The 19,148-nt window shown below is 37.5% G+C and overlaps 1 protein-coding gene across 1 annotated transcript in view; it reads left to right on the top strand.

The window, feature by feature from the left end:
- Positions 1–12,385, top strand: part of SCYL2 (SCY1 like pseudokinase 2) — a 31,930-nt gene extending 19,545 nt beyond the window's left edge. The window contains exons 12-18 of the mRNA XM_063133730.1: positions 879–1,011; positions 1,373–1,491; positions 3,729–3,829; positions 6,789–6,855; positions 6,950–7,039; positions 9,050–9,169; positions 9,919–12,385. Coding sequence (XP_062989800.1) covers positions 879–1,011; positions 1,373–1,491; positions 3,729–3,829; positions 6,789–6,855; positions 6,950–7,039; positions 9,050–9,169; positions 9,919–10,542 — 1,254 coding nt within the window. The 3' untranslated portion in view covers positions 10,543–12,385. The remainder of the gene's footprint in view (positions 1–878; positions 1,012–1,372; positions 1,492–3,728; positions 3,830–6,788; positions 6,856–6,949; positions 7,040–9,049; positions 9,170–9,918) is intronic.
- The last annotated feature ends 6,763 nt before the right edge of the window (positions 12,386–19,148 follow it).

The raw sequence follows: 19,148 nt of genomic DNA, 5'->3' as shown, positions 1-19,148 counted from the left end.
ACCGTTCCCATATGATTCTGCCCATACTTTAACTGAGGCCTTGTTTCAGGTTTCCCCCATCTTCAGAAGTGAGATGGGTTATTACTGGAGAGAGATCCTTTCCTGTTGAAGCATGTCTAGATGGGGCGATATTCCATTTGGCTGCCTGTACATTTCTGAGTCCAATTCAAGGTGCTGGTTTTAACCTATAAAGCCTTACATGGCTTGGGACCACAATACCTGATGGAATACCTCTTCCGACATGGACCTACCATACACCACACTCAGCATCTAAGGTTCTCCTCTAAGGTGCCTTCTCTGAGGGAAACTCAGAGGACGGCAACAAGGGAGAGGGCCTTTTCTGTGGTGGCTCCTCAATTATGGAACGATCTCCCTGATGAGGCCCGCCTGGCACCAACATTGTTATCTTTTCAGTGCCAGTTCAAGACTTTTCTTTTCTCCCAGGCATTTAACAGCATATGTTGAGTTTAACTGACTCCAGAACTAGCTTTGGCCTGGTTGAGTGTTTTAAAAAAATGTTTTAAATGTTAGCTGTTTTTATGGTTTAAAATTTTGTATATTGTTTTTTAATGTTCAGTCTTTTAATCTTTGTAAACTGGCCAGAGAGCTTTGGCTATGGAGCAGTATATAAATGTAAGAAATAAATACTGTGCCAGATGTAAATCTGCTGAATTCAGTGGGGTTTAATCCGAGGCAATTATAGCATTGGAGTGATAATCATAACAATCTTTTGTGTAAACTAATTGAACATTCAAATCCTGTAAACACATGGATTCTGAATAGTTTTAAAGCTCTAGATCAATGTTGTACTCATTTTAAATTTTTGTAGTGATTTTTATAAAACTTTAGTTTAGAGGGTTTGTTTCTATATTTATTAGGTGCGTGTAAATTCCTTAGTCTGTTTGGGAAAGATTTTGGAATACTTGGATAAGTGGTTCGTTCTTGATGATATTCTGCCTTTTTTGCAACAAATTCCTTCCAAGGAGCCTGCAGTCCTTATGGGAATTCTAGGTAACATGACTTTTTGTTTCTTATGCTCTCTGTAGACCCTGTGTAGCATTAATCGTTATGGTAATGTGGTATGTGATCTTTAATTCAGTCAAACTTTACAGATTTCTATTAACTTCTCAAGTTCATGCTGGTGTCCATAGTTGCAGAAATAAATACTTCAGCATCTTCTGTTTCTCCATCCCCTTGCTCTAGAAAAAATGCCAAATATTTTCATATATTTTATGTACGGTGCAAACTGAAGTGTGTGTTTAAAACATTTCTTTCATTGAAACTAGTTTTGTGTTCAAAGGAATACGTAGTGATGATAGTTTATTATAGCAAGATCAGTAGCTAAATCATTCTATTTAATGTTTCATAACAGGTATTTACAAATGTACATTTAGTCATAAGAAGCTGGGAATTACAAAAGAGCAACTTGCAGGAAAGGTGCTGCCCCATCTGATTCCTCTCAGCATTGAGAACAATCTTAACCTAAATCAGGTATAATCACTATTTTTTAAATATTTTTACTCCTAAATATCAATTTCATTAGGCTTACTTCCAAAAAATTATAATTGATATTACTGCTGTAGACAAGGATGCAAACTTTTGGCCACAGATATTGTTCACTTTGTAATCTACTATTATAGGCTGACCATATGGAAAGGAGGATAGGGCTCCTGTATCTTTAACAGTTGAATAGAAAAGGGAATTTCAGCAGATGTCATTTGTATGCTTGCAGCACCTGGTGAAATTCCTTCTTCATCACAACAGTTAAAGCTGCAAGAGCTATAATGGTGTGACCAGATACAGAACAATACAGGGCTCCTGCAGCTTTAACTATTGCGATGTAGAGGGAATTTCATCAGGTGCTGCATGCATACAAATGAAACCTGCTGAAATCCCCTTTTCTGTACAACTGTTAAAGATACAGGAGCCCTGTCCTCCTTTCCCCTACAGTCACCATATCATTATAAACACAATTAATTGCTGCTGTTTGTTGCAGTTCTACCTAAATATGGCAGAACATGTTTCTTTTTATTAAATTACTAATAAATTCCACATGTAATCTGGGTTTTAAACACATGGACCGGGTTCACACAATGTGACAACTCATGTTTCAACAACAATCCAGAGTTCAACGACAACCCATACTCAACCCTTGAGTGTGGATTATCATGTTGTGTGAACCCCCAGTCACTTTTCAGTTTTTTTTCACTCTCCCTCAACTACTGTAACTTAAAAATTTGTCACCTAAAATATATTTTTACTTGCTGACAGAAGTATGTATCTCCTGCTGATCCCAGTACTGAGAGTGTCACCATTAATAGACCTCTAAATGTTTAACGGACCCGTAATCACTTTTCTGTTTTGTAGGCAATCATAAAGTAACTAAGGATCAAATACACTTTCCTAAAAGCATTTGTAATATTCTCTCAAAGTATGGCATTTGGATTCTCTCTCAAAAAAAAATTAGTTCATAAGATTTTGACAAAGACCCAGAGTGGGATAATACAGGGTAGAATGACTAAATTTTCCCTTCCAGCAGCAGACCCTCACAGATTGTTACTTCAGAGGGTTATCTAAACCTCAGAGGTCTGCTACTGGAAGGAAAGAAGCTGAAAAGCCTTGACCACACTGCCTTTATATTTCTTAGAAATAGTTGAGAATGGACTATATATATTTTTCCTCTTTTAGAAAATATGCAAAAGTATTGGGAGACATTTTAATAGGGCTCAGTTAGGGTGCTGAAAGAGAACTACACTTAGTCTGCAATCCTATATACATTTACCTTTGAATTCAAAGGGGCTTTCTTCTGAGTTAACATGTATAGGATTGCATTGTTATAATCACTAATATCTTAAACATGCTTTTAATGAACTACATACTAGTGTTAGATTGCAGACCAAAATTTGAAACACACTTCTGCACATGGCTCTTTGGGGTTACCTGACTAGAAACGGGGGAGAAATTTGCTTGGTTTGCATTTTAATACAAGCCAACCTAATTCAGACTTACTTGTTTAACTTCTTTGCCTTGTTTAATCATTTTATTGGGTGTTTGTTCATAGGTAGCTGCTTTGAGAGTGGAAGGGTTGTTCAAAAAGAAAAGAGGGATAAAAATGTTTCAAAAATTCTGTTGCTCTTTTTTTGCCTCTACTTAATTCTGAGAAATCACAATAGTTGGTCTATACTCTTTTGTTTATGCAAAATTAATAAATGAGAATCTATATTCAAAGGAACTAGATTGACTGTCTCTTGGCATGTTTTCCTTTTTCCAAAAGTATAATCTGCTCATAATGCTGGCACATCCTTAAAACAATGAAAATAAATTAAATAATAATAATAATAATAATAATAATAATAATAATAATATTTTCTTACCCGCCTCTCCATCCTGATCGAGGCAGGGAAAAACACTAAGTATAAAATACATAAAATATTGATTAAAAACATAGTATACATTGTTAAAACTTCCTAAAAAAACATACTAAAAACATACTAAAAGCATCCTAAAAACAACTCATTTGAGAGTTACTTAAGAATAAGTCCCATTGAACTCAGTAGGGCTTACTTCTGAGGAGATGAGATAGGATTGTGTTTTAAATCTAGTTTATTCTTTGTGCACTAAGTATGCCTTGTCCAGGTGGTTCCTTTGGTTTTGCTTGATACATTATTTACTATTAGAAGGCTGCTGATAAAATTACCCTCATGTTGTAAAATATATTTCTTTTCTAGTTTAATTCCTTCATTTCAGTCATAAAAGAGATGTTAAGTAGATTGGAAGCTGAGCACAAGACCAAACTTGAACAAATCCATATTATGCAAGAACAGCAAAAGTAAGTGTGAATAACTTCATTTAGTTACAGTGAATTACTGCATTCTCTTATAATTTTCAGTTTCTCCAGAGATTCCAGTGTCTCTAAATAGTGTTATACTGCGATGTTGTTGTTGTTGTTGTTGTTGTTATTGTTAATATATTTTTTGTATCCCGCCTTTTGCCCAATGCTGGGCCTCAAGGTGGCCTTACAAAGTTTAAAACATAAATTGAAAAAAACAGTTTAAAATACACAACAAAATTATAAGTCATTAACATAGATGGAAGGCAGATTATTCTCCAAAGGCCTGCTGGAACAAACGAGTTTTAGCCTGCTTTCGAAAGCCCATCAAGGAGGGAGCCAGTCTAGCTTCCCTGGGAAGAGAGTTCCAAAGCACTGGAGCAGTCACCGAGAAGGCCCTCTCCCAAGTTCCCACCAAACGCGCCTGTGAAGATGGTGAGACTGAAAGAAGGGCTTCTCCAGAAGATCTCAAAGCACAGGCAGGATCATAAGGGAGAATACGGTCTTTTAAATAACCTGGACCCGAGCCATATAGGGCTTTATAGGTCATAACCAGCACTTTGAATTATGCCCGGAAACAGACTGGAAGCCAGTGGAGCTGTTTTAACATGGGAGTTGTATGCTCCCTGTAACCAGCCCCGGTCAACAATCTGACTGCAGCTTTTTGAACCAGCTGGAGTTTCCGAACACTCTTTAAAGGCAGCCCCACGTAGCGCATGTTACAGTAATCCAATCGGGATGTAACTAAGGCATGTGTCACCGTGGCCAGGTCCGACATCTCTAGGAACGGGCGCAGCTGGTGCTCTAGCTTTAACCGTGCAAATGCACTCCTGGCCACCGCCGAAACCTGAGCATCCAAGCTCAAGGCTGAATCCAGAAGCACACCCAAGCTGCGGACCTGCGTCTTCAGGGGGAGTGTAACCCCATCCAGCGCAAGCTGAATCCCTATTCCCTAATCTGCCATTCGACTGACCAGCAGCATCTCTGTCTTATCTGGATTAAGCTTCAGTTTGTTCGCCCTCATCCAATCCATTACTGCCAACAGACACCGGTTTAGCACAGAAACCACTTCCTTGGAATTGGGTGGAAAGGAGTAGTAGAGTTGGGTGTCATCAGCATACTGGTGGAACCGCACCCCACAACTCCGGATAACCTCTCCCAACGGTTTCATGTACATGTTACATAGCATGGGGGACAAAATAGAGCCCTGAGGGACTCCACAGGCCAACGGCCAAGGAGTCGAACAGGAGTCCCCCAGTACCACCTTCTGGGTCCACCCACCCAGGAAGGAATGGACCCACTGTAAAACAGTGCCTCCAAGTCCCATCCTAGCAAGGCAGCCCAGAAGGATACCATGGTCGATGGTATCGAACGCCGCTGAGAGGTCCAGCAGAACCAGCAGGGACACATTCCCCCTGTCCAGTTCCCATATATATGTTCCTTTTATCTTTTATCTTTTCAGTTGAAAGATTTAATATGCTTTTTATTATAATGAATAGCTTCTTAACTTAGTATCTGTAGTTCTTGCATACCCCTCCAATTCCGAGTGTTCACCAAGACTGGGAATTATCAAACTATACTGACCTCTCCTTCAAAGCCATTTTTGAAGAGTATTTGGGTGGTTGGATGACTATTTGTATCTCATTTTCCTTCTGAAAGCTTAGCCTCACAACAGCAGTGTGAAGTAAGTTAGCTGCCTAATTTCCACAGAGGTTTGAACTTGGACTTCTTGAATGTGGAAAATCTATCTTGTTGGCCTGGTTGGACTTGATGGCCTTATAGGCCCCTTCCAACTCTACTATTCTATTATTCTATCTACTGTGTCTCCCATTACTTTAAATATGAAATTTGATGTTCCAATTCAAACCACAGTAGCCCAATTGTTAATTTATATTGTTTAAAAGTGATATGGTTTCAGATATTTAGCTTACTTAGCATGTTTCTTTTTTGCTTTAGCTATATTTAGATTATGGACTTTGAATATACTTTGGGTGTGTATTTTGGGTGTCATGTATTTTCTCATTTTATTTGTTTAGCTGTCTTTTTAAATATTTTAATTAATTATGAAAGAGAAATTAAATTTGGAGACTTATAAAAGTTATCACTCTACAACATAGACTTATTTTGAGGTATAATGTCCAGCTAATTTGAAGAGTAATAACTTCTGTGTCTTTTTTGTTTTGTTATATTAAGTAATATAAGGGCCCTTGAGCAAGATGCTAGTTAATAGGTAAAGATCTTTTAGGGTTAAATCCTATGAACTTTGGGAGGATGTTCACAGGCACAGAGGGAGGACCACTGGCAGAGGCCTCCTTGCACCAGTAGAAACTTCTGCTGCAATCATCCCTCCACCAGCACTGGTCTAATGGCATTAAAGAGAAAAGGTGTTAGATCAAAGGAGGGCCTAGATCCATCCCACCCACCCCACCCCCATTACCATGGCATTCTCCCTGAAGGGAAAGAAACTATCCCAGGCCTGGAATTGATGTAACGAAAAAGGAAAGAGGTCAAGCCATTCTACCTTATCTTTTGTTCAGGCTGGCGCAAGGTCAGTAGGGCTTGGATTCAGTGGTTCCTCAACCATAGACTCTCCACTGTAGGATTGCTATTTGTTTCATTGCCTAATAACCTGTATTGCTTCTTCTTTTATATTACTCTTATTTTAGAGCTTTAATTAGTTTTACTCTGTTGATTACCTTTGTATACTGACACTTGGAAATTAATATTGTATGCCATTTTAGATTTATGCAAAGCTGGGTACAAATGCTTCATATGACCTGTAGAGTGTAATACAAGCACATATTAGTTACTATTGTGCTAAATCAGAAATTAATCACTGCAAATTATTTAGCATTTGCCTTAGTAAAACTTGGAACATGTGATTCACATTGTTACTGGATTGCATTCAAGGCTGAAACTATTTATTATACCTTGTTACAATTGTATTTTTGCGTTGCAGGTCTTTGGATATAACTAATCAAATGAGCATACCTGAAGAAACGAAAGCCAACAGTAGAAGCAACCAAGTAAGAAGCTATCGATATTTGATTACTCCATCAATTGGTTAATCTAGCTCTTTTTAAAATAAACCTTTTGTTAATCTTGTTTTAATTTGAACAGATTGACAAGGTGTTTACTAATCTAGGAACAGATATCTTAGCAAGTGGATCCAACTGTAAAGAGAATGGACTACTGTCAAATCAGAGAAAGGTGAGTTTTAATAAATTTTTATATGAGTTACAAGTAAGAAAAAAATTTACATCCGTAAGATTATTAGTAGTGCAATCCTAAACCAGATTTCCCTTGATCTTCTAAGGCTCCCTACCAATCCCATTTTAAATTGTTTTAACGGGTTTACCAGTGCTTTATTCCTCTTGTTTGGTATTGGCAATTAGAGGCTATATGGGTTCAGAATCTAGGTTTGTAAAGTTGTTTTTTAAATAAAAGTGAGAAATAAAATAAGGACCATGAATAGGGAGCACTCCATTTGTTAAAATGTGTGTAACTGAGAGAGATGTTGCTGGTTTTCCAAATGAGGTAATTGGAATATTTTCCATGATATTTCAAATGTAAATTCCAATTGTTGTAAACATTGGTTTTACAGCAAGGGAGATGAAGAGAGACGAATTAGAATGACCTTTAATTAAATCTTTAACATTTTAATCCTGCTCTTCAGATGAAAAGACTTCACACAGTGGCTTTCAGATCAATAAAAAGCAATGCAGTTCATGGTTTCAGCTTACAGACCGGCTCCTCCTATGCTCTTATTAAAAGGGTATTAGATAAATTCCTGGAGGAGAAGGTAATCAATGGCTTCAAGTTCTGATAGCTATGTGCTACCTCCAGTAGCAGATCCAGTAAGCCTATGAACAGTAGTTGCTGAGGAACATGGGTGGGAGGATGCTGTTGCACTTAATCTTGCTTGTAGGTTCCTCGTCCACAGCTGGTTGGCCACTGTGTGCAAAGAGTGCTGGACTAGATGGATCCTTGGTCTGATCCAGCTTGGCTCCTGTTATGTTCTTATTAAGACACAACAAAAGTGGATTAAAGGATGGGGAGGAAAGAGAAGAACAGTAAAACTCAGGGCCCAATTCTTGAATTTACAAAATTCTAATCTTTATCAACCAGGATTAGAAATAGTTCAGGTAGAGGAGGAGCCAAAAGGAACTGGTTTTTCAGCAGAGATAATGGAGTAGCCCTGCTTCCTTTTGCTCCCTCTGCTGCAGCCTAACAGCATGGCTACTTTTAGGTGTCTGTTGAGGGAGGACCTTAATAGAATTATTATCACAGTAAAACCAATGAAATGGCTCTCCCTCTCTCTCTCTCTCTCCTTCCCTCTGGTAGAATTATTTATTTTAGAATATGTATATATCACCTTTCAGCCAAAATTTCTCAAAGAGGTTTACATAATAAAATATGGCATACAAACATGTTTCAGTAAAGTTGTTTAACAAATAAAACAACCAGATTGAAGTGTGGATCTGATAATGACCAGAACCAGAAAGCAGGACTACTTTTGCCACACAGTTTTTGAGAACAGTTGGAATTGTCACAAGACAATTGTTGATGGCATTGTCTTTCTCGCACACTAATGTTGTTTTGGCTGTCTCATTCTCAGGAAAGAGCAACCGCTAGGGCCATGCAGATCAGAATCAGGAGCCAAACAGCTAATAATGTCCAGAGCAGGACTGCTTCTGTCATACAGTCCTGCTCTCAGACAGCTGACTTTCTGGCAGTTGGAATTGTTACAGGAGAGAGCTTGACGTAGTTGTTCTTCTTCCTCACCAATGTCACTGTTTGTTCTGCCCGTCCTGGCCTCTGCCTCAGCAAAGAGCAATAGGTCAGAATGGATGCTGCCCAGTTAATAGTTGAAGGAGGGAAGAGCCCAATGAAACTTGTGTCTGAGCAGAGCTGAAAGAGTGTGTCTGCTTCCTATCTCTCCCTCACCTGCAACATTATGGAATAGACAGCCCTCAAATAACCCATGGCTAGTTTTAGGGTTATTTGAAGGTTGTCTAATTCTCAAACAACACCTGCTGCCTGCGTTCACATTACACAGCAACCCATGGCAAGCCACGCTCCATGCAGAAATGGCACTTGCAGGTGTCCGGCAACATACGATAGCCCATGCAGGCAAATCAACCCATGGAGGGTTGTCATGTCATGTGAACCAGCTCACTGTGAAGTCTGTTACTCACTGACAAGTGTATTCTTTTGCAGGCATCACTTACACTAGAAGAGAAGCAAAAGTTAGCAAAAGAACATGAACAGGCACAAAAGCTGAAAAACCAACAGCCACTTAAACCTCAGCTTCACACAATCACTGCTCCAGTCAAACAGGTATGGATGCAGTGCTGTGAGATAACTCTTCATGGCAATACTTGGTCTTATTGGTTCAAGGATCTAAAAGTATGTTCTATCCTTTATGAATTAAAATATCTGTGGATCCCTTCATTTTCCATTTTTATACATGCATCCAAAGTAATTTTAATGAAGTGATATGGAAGCGCCTTAAAAAAGAAATGGAGCATTTAAAAGAATTCTGGGAAAATAGAAAGGACTTTGCCTTACGTCAAAAGGACAGAAGCACCAGAAAAACCTCCCTGAGGACAGTACTCCAAAGATGGAGTGGCACAATCTAGAATGCATTCTCTCCATCACTACCTGCCTAACTTTACAAGCTAGAGGCACCTGGAGCAGGGCGTCCCAAAATGAGGTTGGAATACGGGCAGGTTCACGTAGGAGAAGGCTCTTGCTGCTGCTACAGTGCTGTTAGCTATGCAGATGGTGCAATAGAGATACTGAATGACATAAAAGGATTGCAGTAAGCCCAGCATATTTAAAACACTACCCAAAATGTTGGGCTGGAATGGAGGCATAGCTATATACTTAGAAGTATTTACCCTAACCAAGGTGGCTACTTTAGAAATATAACCACATATATTAATCTTGTAAACTCACCTTTAAGTTGCACATACGTTGGTATTTCTTCTGCCTAAAATAGACCTTGTCTTGCCATCTGTTCTTTAACTGCAAACTATTGATGGTGCTGTTAAGCATTTTAACTACAATTGTTTTGTCTCTTTCAGGCAAAGGACTTGAGCGACACTTTGAGAGATAATATGGCATCATTGACCAGCCAATCCACCAACAAACCTAAAGTTCCTTCTTCAAATAGCTTTTCTTCAGTCGGTATTGGAATGGGGTTTTCATCACCTGTTGAAAGCACTAAGAGAAACGGACTAAATGCTAATACTGGATTTCAGCCTTCTGGATTTGGCATGGGGGTTGGTACCACAAGCCAGAATTTCTTCAGTAGCTCTAGTGTCACTGGAATGGCCAACATGAATATGTTGCCAACAGCAAGTATGCCATCTTATAGTCCTATGAGCACTACAGCTGCAGTTTCACAGCCAGCACAGCAAAGTAGGCCACAAGATCTGTCTGCTTTAGATAGTCTATTTGGGCCTCAAAAACCCAAAGTTAGTATGAATCAATTGTCGCAGCAAAAAACAAACCAGTGGCTTAATCAGTTTGTACCTCCTCAGGGTACCAACAGTTCTGCTTCAGGAACACAGATGAATGTAATGGGACAGCCTGGCTTTGGCTTGCAGGGAAATCCTTTCTTTAATCCTCAAAACTTTACGCAACCAACAAACAACATGACAAGCAGCAGCTCAGCTAGCAATGACTTAAAAGATCTCTTTGGGTAATCATTTTAATTGTGATCAAACTGATTTAATCTCTCTCTCTGTCTGGTAAAAAGCTGAGGAAATGCCATCTAGCAAAATGAGCAAGAGAAAAGCTGTTTCCAGGATGACTTAGTAATACACTTTATTTGCCTATGTGTTTAATTTTCTTAGGCATTGAGTAGTCCCTGTCCCCTAATTTTACAGTTTTGCGGTCAGGTTGTATCAATTTGGATACTCAAGAGTTATGAAAAACTAGAAACTGCATACTTTGCAACTTCAGGAATGTGTCTTCTGACTACAGTGTACTTCTACCAATAAACATCTTGCAAATAAACATAAGCAGATAGGTTGTAATTGCTGATAAGCTGTTGGATCCAACAAATACACAAGTCTTCAAGCTTGTGCTAAACCCTTGTCTCTTCTTGATTTTGTATTGTCTAAATTGGTATGATATTGAGTTATAAATACCTTGTGGTATAGGATGACTTAGAGTTGGATGCATGTATTAGTATGGAACTTCCTGTAAAGATATGAATTTAAATATATTAAAGGACAAGGACAAGACGGTTTACTTTGTAAGCAGCAGTCTCTATCAATAGACAACAAAGTATGTTGAAAGGGAATGGTATTCTTGCAATAGAGGTGAGCTCTGCCTTACTGAAAAAATACTGCTAAGATGGCCGTACTACATAACTTGCCTGTAAATAATGTCAAAATGTCTGTCCCTACAACAGAAGCTACATTGCTGGCAAGGTGATCTTGAAGTCCTGTCTAAAAATAAAGTAACTTAAATCATGCTTACATTTATACTTGACATCTAGTCACTAAAATAATGCAAGTGCAAATTAATGAACAGAAATCTTTTTCAGTTAATCCTAGAAGCATAGTTGATACCCCTAGAATTTAGAAGTTATGCTTATCACACTAAAGTTTTGGATTGCTAGTATGGAAAGAGTTGGAACTATGTCTTAAAGCTTCTGGCTACTTCTAAGACAAAAGCAGGAGTTTACCATCCCTCTGATATATACTTAGTATGGATTCAGATTTGATTGCAGTCGATAGATGCCAATGGATACATTATAAAGTAAGGAGATAGAGCAATCCGCTAAGACAGGTTGTTTAATTTAGGCCAAAACAGAGTCATCTGAAAAACTACTATAACTTTTCTAAAATCAGGTTTGGAATGAACAATTATTTTGCGTCTCCGTTGAAGTAGTGTTTTAAATCTAAAAGTTTTCCCTAAGCAAGAAGCAACAATGTATCCTGTTGGGTATAAAAGGAATGTTCAACTTCCTCTATCACGATCCTGTCAGCTATTTCTACTGAGTGTTAACTATTTCTTTCCTATGAATTTTGAGACCTTTCTTATATAATACTTTGGACAATAGCTAGCTATTTTGAGAAGGAAAGAGTTACCTTTTTTTATAGAATGCCTACACACTTTATTTTTCAAAGCCTTTCACTGATGAAATTGTTTCCATTTGCTGCTTAAGAAACCAAAGGGCCTTATGCTGTAAATGTGAGTTGTATTTTGTTAAATTATATTTCCAATTTTAAGCAGTAATACTGTTAAATGTATCTTAAGAACTTTGTATTATAGCTGCTGCCTTAGTACTTTTTATTTTGTATCTCTGGGACCAGTGATGAAATTGTGTATGTTTTTTTTTTAAAAAAACAAACACTTCTGTTATTTATGTACTGTTGATACTCTCACTGAGCTATGTTTAATTAGCTACATAGTGTTGTAAAATTATGACTATTAAATGTGTTAGGTGTACATGTAGCTTCTCGTATGGTCTCCAGGTTTCTTAAAACTCTCATTTCACATGAATGGCTTAGAACAATTTCCCCAACGTTAAGTTTTTTTAAAAAACCACAAATGAAATATTGAAGATAAAATTTTCCTATAAGTGTGTGGAAAGCAAGCTTCTTTAACTAAAACCTGGTCTATGGTTGATATATTGTAACATCTTATTCTTACAAATGAAGCAAAATAACCTGTGTAAGTTACCAACGCTTGTAGCCTTTCAGATTTGATACTTTCATGCTGGCTGGGGAATGCTGGGATCTCTAGGACTTTTTTTCTGCCTAAAATGCATAGGATTGCATTCAGAGACAATCAGGTCTACAATGAAATTTGATTTGATGTAAGGCTATAAGCAGAAATGCCCTACAATAAGGAATTTCTTCTTGCTTGATTAGCATACAGTTTGTGAAGCACCTTGGTGTATGGCTAATAGATATTACAATAGACAAGTGTCAAGTCTTTGCTGCTTATAACAGCATAGTGACTAGTTTTCAGAAGATATGTATTTATTAACACATGAACAATTCTCTGTTTGTTAAAATTGATTCCTCCCAAGGTAGTAAAGAGTCCTGATTTTAAATTATGTAGATTTGTGGGATAAGGAAGTGTGAAGTTTCAGTGATCTGCTGGCAGAAATGTTTGTTCAACTTCTCCAGCTTCCATGAAGTTGCCAAGTCCTCAGGGAACGTTGTACTGTATATCTAAACTGGCTCAGACATGTTGAGAGTGGATCCCTGCAGAGCTTATGAAAATCTCTCTTACTTGTTGATGCGTATAGCTACTTTTATAGCAGATGACTTCTTCCTTATAGTGAGCCAAACAAAACATGTGATCAATAGGATGCTTGGAAAATGTTAGTGACACCTGCATTATGACTGGAAATTTACACTGATATTTCAGCACCTTTAGGACTCTTGACAGGTATCACTAGCACAAGAATGATGGTTGAAAAGACATTTAGGGTGAAGAAAGATGAAAGGCTCAATGACAATAAACACATTTCCATTTTAGTGTACACATTATGACTTGCCACATCTTTCTTGAACATTTGAAAAATTGAGAGGTTTTTTTTGGGGGGAGGGAATCCTCAAGTTTGAACTCTTTGCATTTAACAGGTATGAAGTCCTACATGAGCTGACATTTAACCGAGGTGTTAAATGGGCCATTGACTCCCTAATCCTAAGAAAGAGCATGAGCAGTGTGGTCTCCTAGCAGGTGGAACAGGAAGCAAGAGGGAAGGCTTAGTTGCTATAGAAGGGTTGTTGTTGTTTTTCCACAAAGAGAGAGAAGATGCTCCATCTGGAAGACTAGTAACCTTCTCCATGCCTCAGATGGGAGAAGTCCTACCTAAAGGAGGTTGAGAGTACCTTCATTTAGGGAAGAACACATTTTATAGTTAAGTCATTTCCATGGTTTTCCCCTGTTAAAATTATTAAATATAAAATGTTCCTCCTTGTGGATGTTTTTATGATTTAATTGGGGTACTGAAGTTCAAGGCTTTAAAAATATAACAATAAAAGCTATAGCTTAAAATCTGGTTGTAAAGCAAAATATGGTATATGGATATTTTAATACTTGAACAGGCAGGTATCAGTTAAATTCAGACATGCTAATACTTCAGTAGCACTAGAATCTGCTCTTGTAATTTTTTCAGTTATATCAAATATATTGGCTTTCATAATAAAACAAAACTGGAAAGCAATGCTATCATTTGTACATTAGTGAATGTTAATGATTCTTCATTTATTTCAGTGAGAGTATCAGTTTGTGATTATTGGCTTACCAATTTCCATGGGTATATTTCACAGAAACAATATTATTTGTATGTTATGACATCAATCTAATTAACCAGCATGTGTGGATATATCATTCTAAAGTAAACTGCTTTCCCACTCCTGGTAACATTTTTCAAAATTGATTTCTTGCTAATGTTTCTGGATTTTGATTCGTTTTTGTAGTTCAAAGATTTCAAAAATGCAGTCTTAAAAAGCACACTTAGGCTGCAATCCCATACACATGTATCTGTAAGTCACACCAAACTTGGTAGGACATCTGAGTACATGTATAGGTTTGCACTGTTACTGTATGTTATCTGGGTCTTTCTCATTGGCAATATAATATATACTGATATTTACCCAGTAAGGTTGGGATTTCATTCCCTAAACCTGGATGCACTAGATTTGTCATGGCAATCTGCATTCAAATAGAAATTGACTATGAATTTAGGATTACGCATAGGTTTCTTAATTTCCAATGCTGGATTTCAATCTAAATCTTTAAAAGAAACATACAAATTTGTATATATATTTTTAAAACTTTAGGCTTTCTTTGAAGTTCTAAAGTTCAGGCAATTCTTTGAAGTTCTAAAGTTCAGGCAATACTAAACAGTGTATATATTTCCCAAGTTGGAAGCTGAATATCAAAATGGATTTATATGTATTGAACTCAGGCCTGATTCAAAATATTTAATATCTGTCTAATTGTAAAGGCCCTACCAGTAGTGGCAGTTTTTTATGTTAAGACTGTAAGGCATTCAACGTCTTGTGTGTAAAGTGATGGTATTACTCTAGTGTTACTGTGATTCTTGATCAGCGGAACCATTGGAGCATGAAATTCTATTTTGGTTTATTGGACTTTGTTGCTCTTCAAAACAAATCTATTCTTTATATCAATTTTACCATAAGTTATACTTAAAAATATGTAAAATGTACAGTGATGGTTACAAAAAATTCCTACCAGTTTGTACTGTGAATGAATAACTGTAGTTTTCAATCCCTGAATGATGTTGCTTTAATGAAATAAAGAATTTTTCCATATTTTCAGTTTTTCAGATGAGAGTGGAATATCTTCCAACTTTTGAGACTTCAGTGCTTTCCTTACCTGGCAATGAAGGAGTGATAGTTTTAAACAATGTTTTATCAATACCTGTAAATTAGTGAGCAGAAAAGAAACAGGTCTTGTTCATTCTTGGTGTTGCTTACTAATTATGGTGTACATAAAAGTTGATCAGGCTGGCCCACTAATCAGAAGGACATTTTTATTAATAGAAAATAAAATGATGTAAATGTTAGAAAACATCTTAAGTAGGTAAGTTAAATTTGAAGGTTTAGCCTTCTAGTGATACTCAGTGATCCTGCCTGCAATTCATCCAGGACCAATTACAATTTACTTTTTTTAAAATAGAGTGAACCTTTTGCTCTCTTCTCAGGGTTTTTCAGTGAACATCTTCAATGGGGGTGACTGCCTTAGTTCTAAGCTGTAAACTGGCTGAAAGTGGTGTGTGTGTTTTCTTTACATGGTTAATGTACTATTTTGATGTAAAATTAATTTCAGTAATTTCAAATGAGGATGTATATTTGTATTAACCTGAAAGTGCACATATGAATGTATGCCCAATGGATCTGAAAAACAATAAAATAGACATGTCCAAAATACTTTAAAATAAAATAGAATAAAATTGCCATAAGATGTCACCATAGCCTAAGAATCGAGTGAGGATCTAGAATGTAATGTAATATTCATTTAATCATAACCAATGTACTTCAGTTTGATGTAGTTTCATGACAGATTTTAACATCCACACTTCATTAATGTGGAGCATAATGAAAATTAATCTAAAGTTGTGATACTGATGAAATTGCTTATGAATCACAACTTCAGATTTATTTTCAATGAGGCTCAGCAGGCACATGATTAAGTTTCATTAATACATGGAGTAAATACGTGCAAGGTGCAAGAAACAATTGTAGAAGGAGAATTTTTGATGAATTATGATGCACATAGACCTCTACATTCATGTGTTTTTAAATGTGTATATGGAATTAATAGGCTTGTTCAAAAAGTACAGAAGAAGATTTGCAATTTTTAAAAATCAATTTCAGCACAATTGTTCTACGTATCTCATTGACAGCCCAGTTTTTTCATTCCGCAATATAACTTACAGTATGTCTGAACGTAAACGTAATTGGTCTATTATACCTTAAGAGAAACCTTAAGCTAGTAAAGTTCTGGAGGACTGTAAGCATTGAACTATACAAAAGAAATTTGTACAGTATGAGGTACATGAAACAGTCTAAAAATAACTCTTATTTGTGCAGTTTTTGGTATATCAGAGCCCAAAGCCTGCACATTAAAACAGGTCCAGAATGATTGATTATTTATCTTGGTCAGACTGCCAGTAGTGCATAATGAAACAAGTTCTAGAGACTGCTTTAGCAGTCACTGATGCTGATGTTGCACGGTTGGCTTTGGAATTCTGTCTAAAACTTGCAGCATCAAAACATAAAAAGGTAGTAATTAATATCTTTTATGCTGAGAATATCCCTTGCTGAAAAGTTCTCTTTATTGTGTATGTGAGGTATTAAATAAAATGAAGGCATTGGACCACAAGAGAGCAGACTTGGCTAGGTTAAAGCATGTTTTCCAGATGGAGTGACTTAATACTGGGCTTTAGGTTGTAGGGTCAAATGTTTATTTGAAAATAAACTGAGGGTGTTAGAAACTGCTTCAGTTCAAACTAAAAAGGAATGTAACAGGATCCTAGTAAAATGTTATGTTTGAAACATGAGTCTGTTTTAGTGTGCTGCATGCTGGGAGTTTTTATTTGCTAGAGCTTTCAAAAATATAACTCTTCCTTATATGCTGAAATGGTACAAATGGAAGCTCAATGTAGACAAGATGGAAATACTGTTATCTATCTGGTTAAATGGTGTTCAACTTGTTCTACAGGGAATTGCGGGCATGCACATACACAATAACACCAACCACCACCACCATGACCAGATTCGTTGTATGGAACTACTGCACTATACTTTTGGAGGCAGGCACTCCATGCTCACCATGTATTGAATTTAGTTAGTTTAGTTAGAGTATTTTTATCCCGCACCTCAGCCAAAAGGCTCTCGGAGCAGCTTACAATGTATCAATAAAGAAGACAGTCCCTACCCTCAGGCTTACATTCTATTACATTTGTTGTGTTTACCCCAGCCTTCTCCAACCTGGTGCCTCCAGATGTGTTAGATTACAACTCCCAGCATTCCCCAACCAGCATGGGGCTATGATTCTTAGCAACTAAATGGGTGGACCTGCCAACTGCATTTCTTACATGGCTACCAAGTCTGCCCCATCTTGAAGGTGGGGGTAGGTCGAGCTATAGAACATCCTGGCCATCTCTAGGTGTGCAAGTGTGATCAAGAGATAGGGATGGATATGAAATTTGTTTACAAATTGAAACCCATAAATTTTGGTGATTGTAGGGAGAGGGGGATTGTCAGTATGCTGTGATCCCTATTCATTTGATTATAACCTACTGCAACTCAAATATTTAGGATCACCTGTATCTAAGACATCCAACTATAACTTACTCATCCTCTTTGCCAGCTTTCTTCCACCGTCTCTCTCACACATCTCCTGTGCTAGGTGATGCTATAATAACGAACACAATACCTGTCTCTTTGGCCACTCAAGCTTATTAACAGGATCTCATCCACAGATCCTAAAAAGCAGATCCTGTGCTAAAAATAAACTTCCATAAAAATGTCTTAGATAACATTAGAGCAGCCTTCCCCAAACTGATTCAAGAAATGTTGGACTTCAATTTCCATCATCAGGCTGCATGGCCAGGGATGCTCAGAGTTGTGCTCCAGAAGTCTTGGACTGCATCAGGTCAGGGGAAGGCTGCTTTTGAGGATGCCCAGAGTGTTCAGTGGATTATTTCACAGTTCATGGGTAACCACTGAGAATGTCTCTGATAGCACTAACAACACATGAATGGTGAACATATGAGAACATTCTTTGTTACTCTTAAAGATTGCTATTAAATGTAACCATACATGAATCCTACACTTTCCCTTAAAATTCCTTTCCCCCCGGCCTGTAGGATTGGTTGCTTAGTAAATGTTGGTCCTTCTTCAGAGAGCTTTCAACAGGCTTCAGGTAGCTCACGTTGGGCATATTTAGTTCATTACTAGAATCTAGAACCATGGGCCTTAATTTGTCCTTGAGAGAGAACACCTGACCTCTGGTGGACTAGTGGTACAACTTTTGACCACCGGTATTTTTCTACATTATTATAGGAGGTGCATTTTCCCTGAGACTAGAACCAAACTGGTGACTCCAGTAAATATAATAACATTAAAGACCCTAACATAACTGGAGAAGTTCAGAAGTAGAAGAAGACCTAGGTTTGTCTGGGTTAGAACAAGATTTCTGTACATTCAACTGGGCTGGTGGAAGAATGTTTCCTCGCACCCTTGTTCTTATGGCAGCCCCTCCAGCAAAATGTGAGCCATAGGGTCAGGGGACCCTACTAAATGGTGTAGGCTGTGACTCTACTCAATTTTCAGGAGCTCTCCTACCCTGTGTCGCCTGTCATACCCCTTTCAGCAATGTCTCCCAACTTTCTGTGTAGTATTTTAGGGGGACTGGAGGGGCTGCTGTGGGAAAAAGAGAGTGGGGAAGTCTGCTTCCACCAGCCAGTTCCACATGCATTTATTTATTTATTTAATTATTTATTTATTACATTTATTACATTTATATACTGCCCCATAGCTGAAGCTCTCTGGGCAGTTTACAAAAGTTAAAGTTAAATCTGGATCCAACCCCAATATCTCGCTCCCTAAAAAATAAAATTCTTTAAAAAACCCACCAATGTGACTTAATTTGCATGCAATGTTACCAACTACTCATGCAGCAACACTTGAAAGCAATTCTGCTTCTGAGTTGTGGAAGCACTAATGATGTCAATCATAAATGGCATGCCTAGATTGAATAGATTCAAGCCTAGGGTGAATATATTTCCAAGAGGCCAGGGATGGCTATT

The sequence above is a fragment of the Elgaria multicarinata genome, chromosome 9 (assembly GCF_023053635.1).
Source record: "Elgaria multicarinata webbii isolate HBS135686 ecotype San Diego chromosome 9, rElgMul1.1.pri, whole genome shotgun sequence".
NCBI lineage: Eukaryota > Metazoa > Chordata > Lepidosauria > Squamata > Anguidae > Elgaria > Elgaria multicarinata.
Note: the sequence above shows the minus strand (reverse complement) of the source record. Positions and strands in the feature narration are given on the sequence as shown.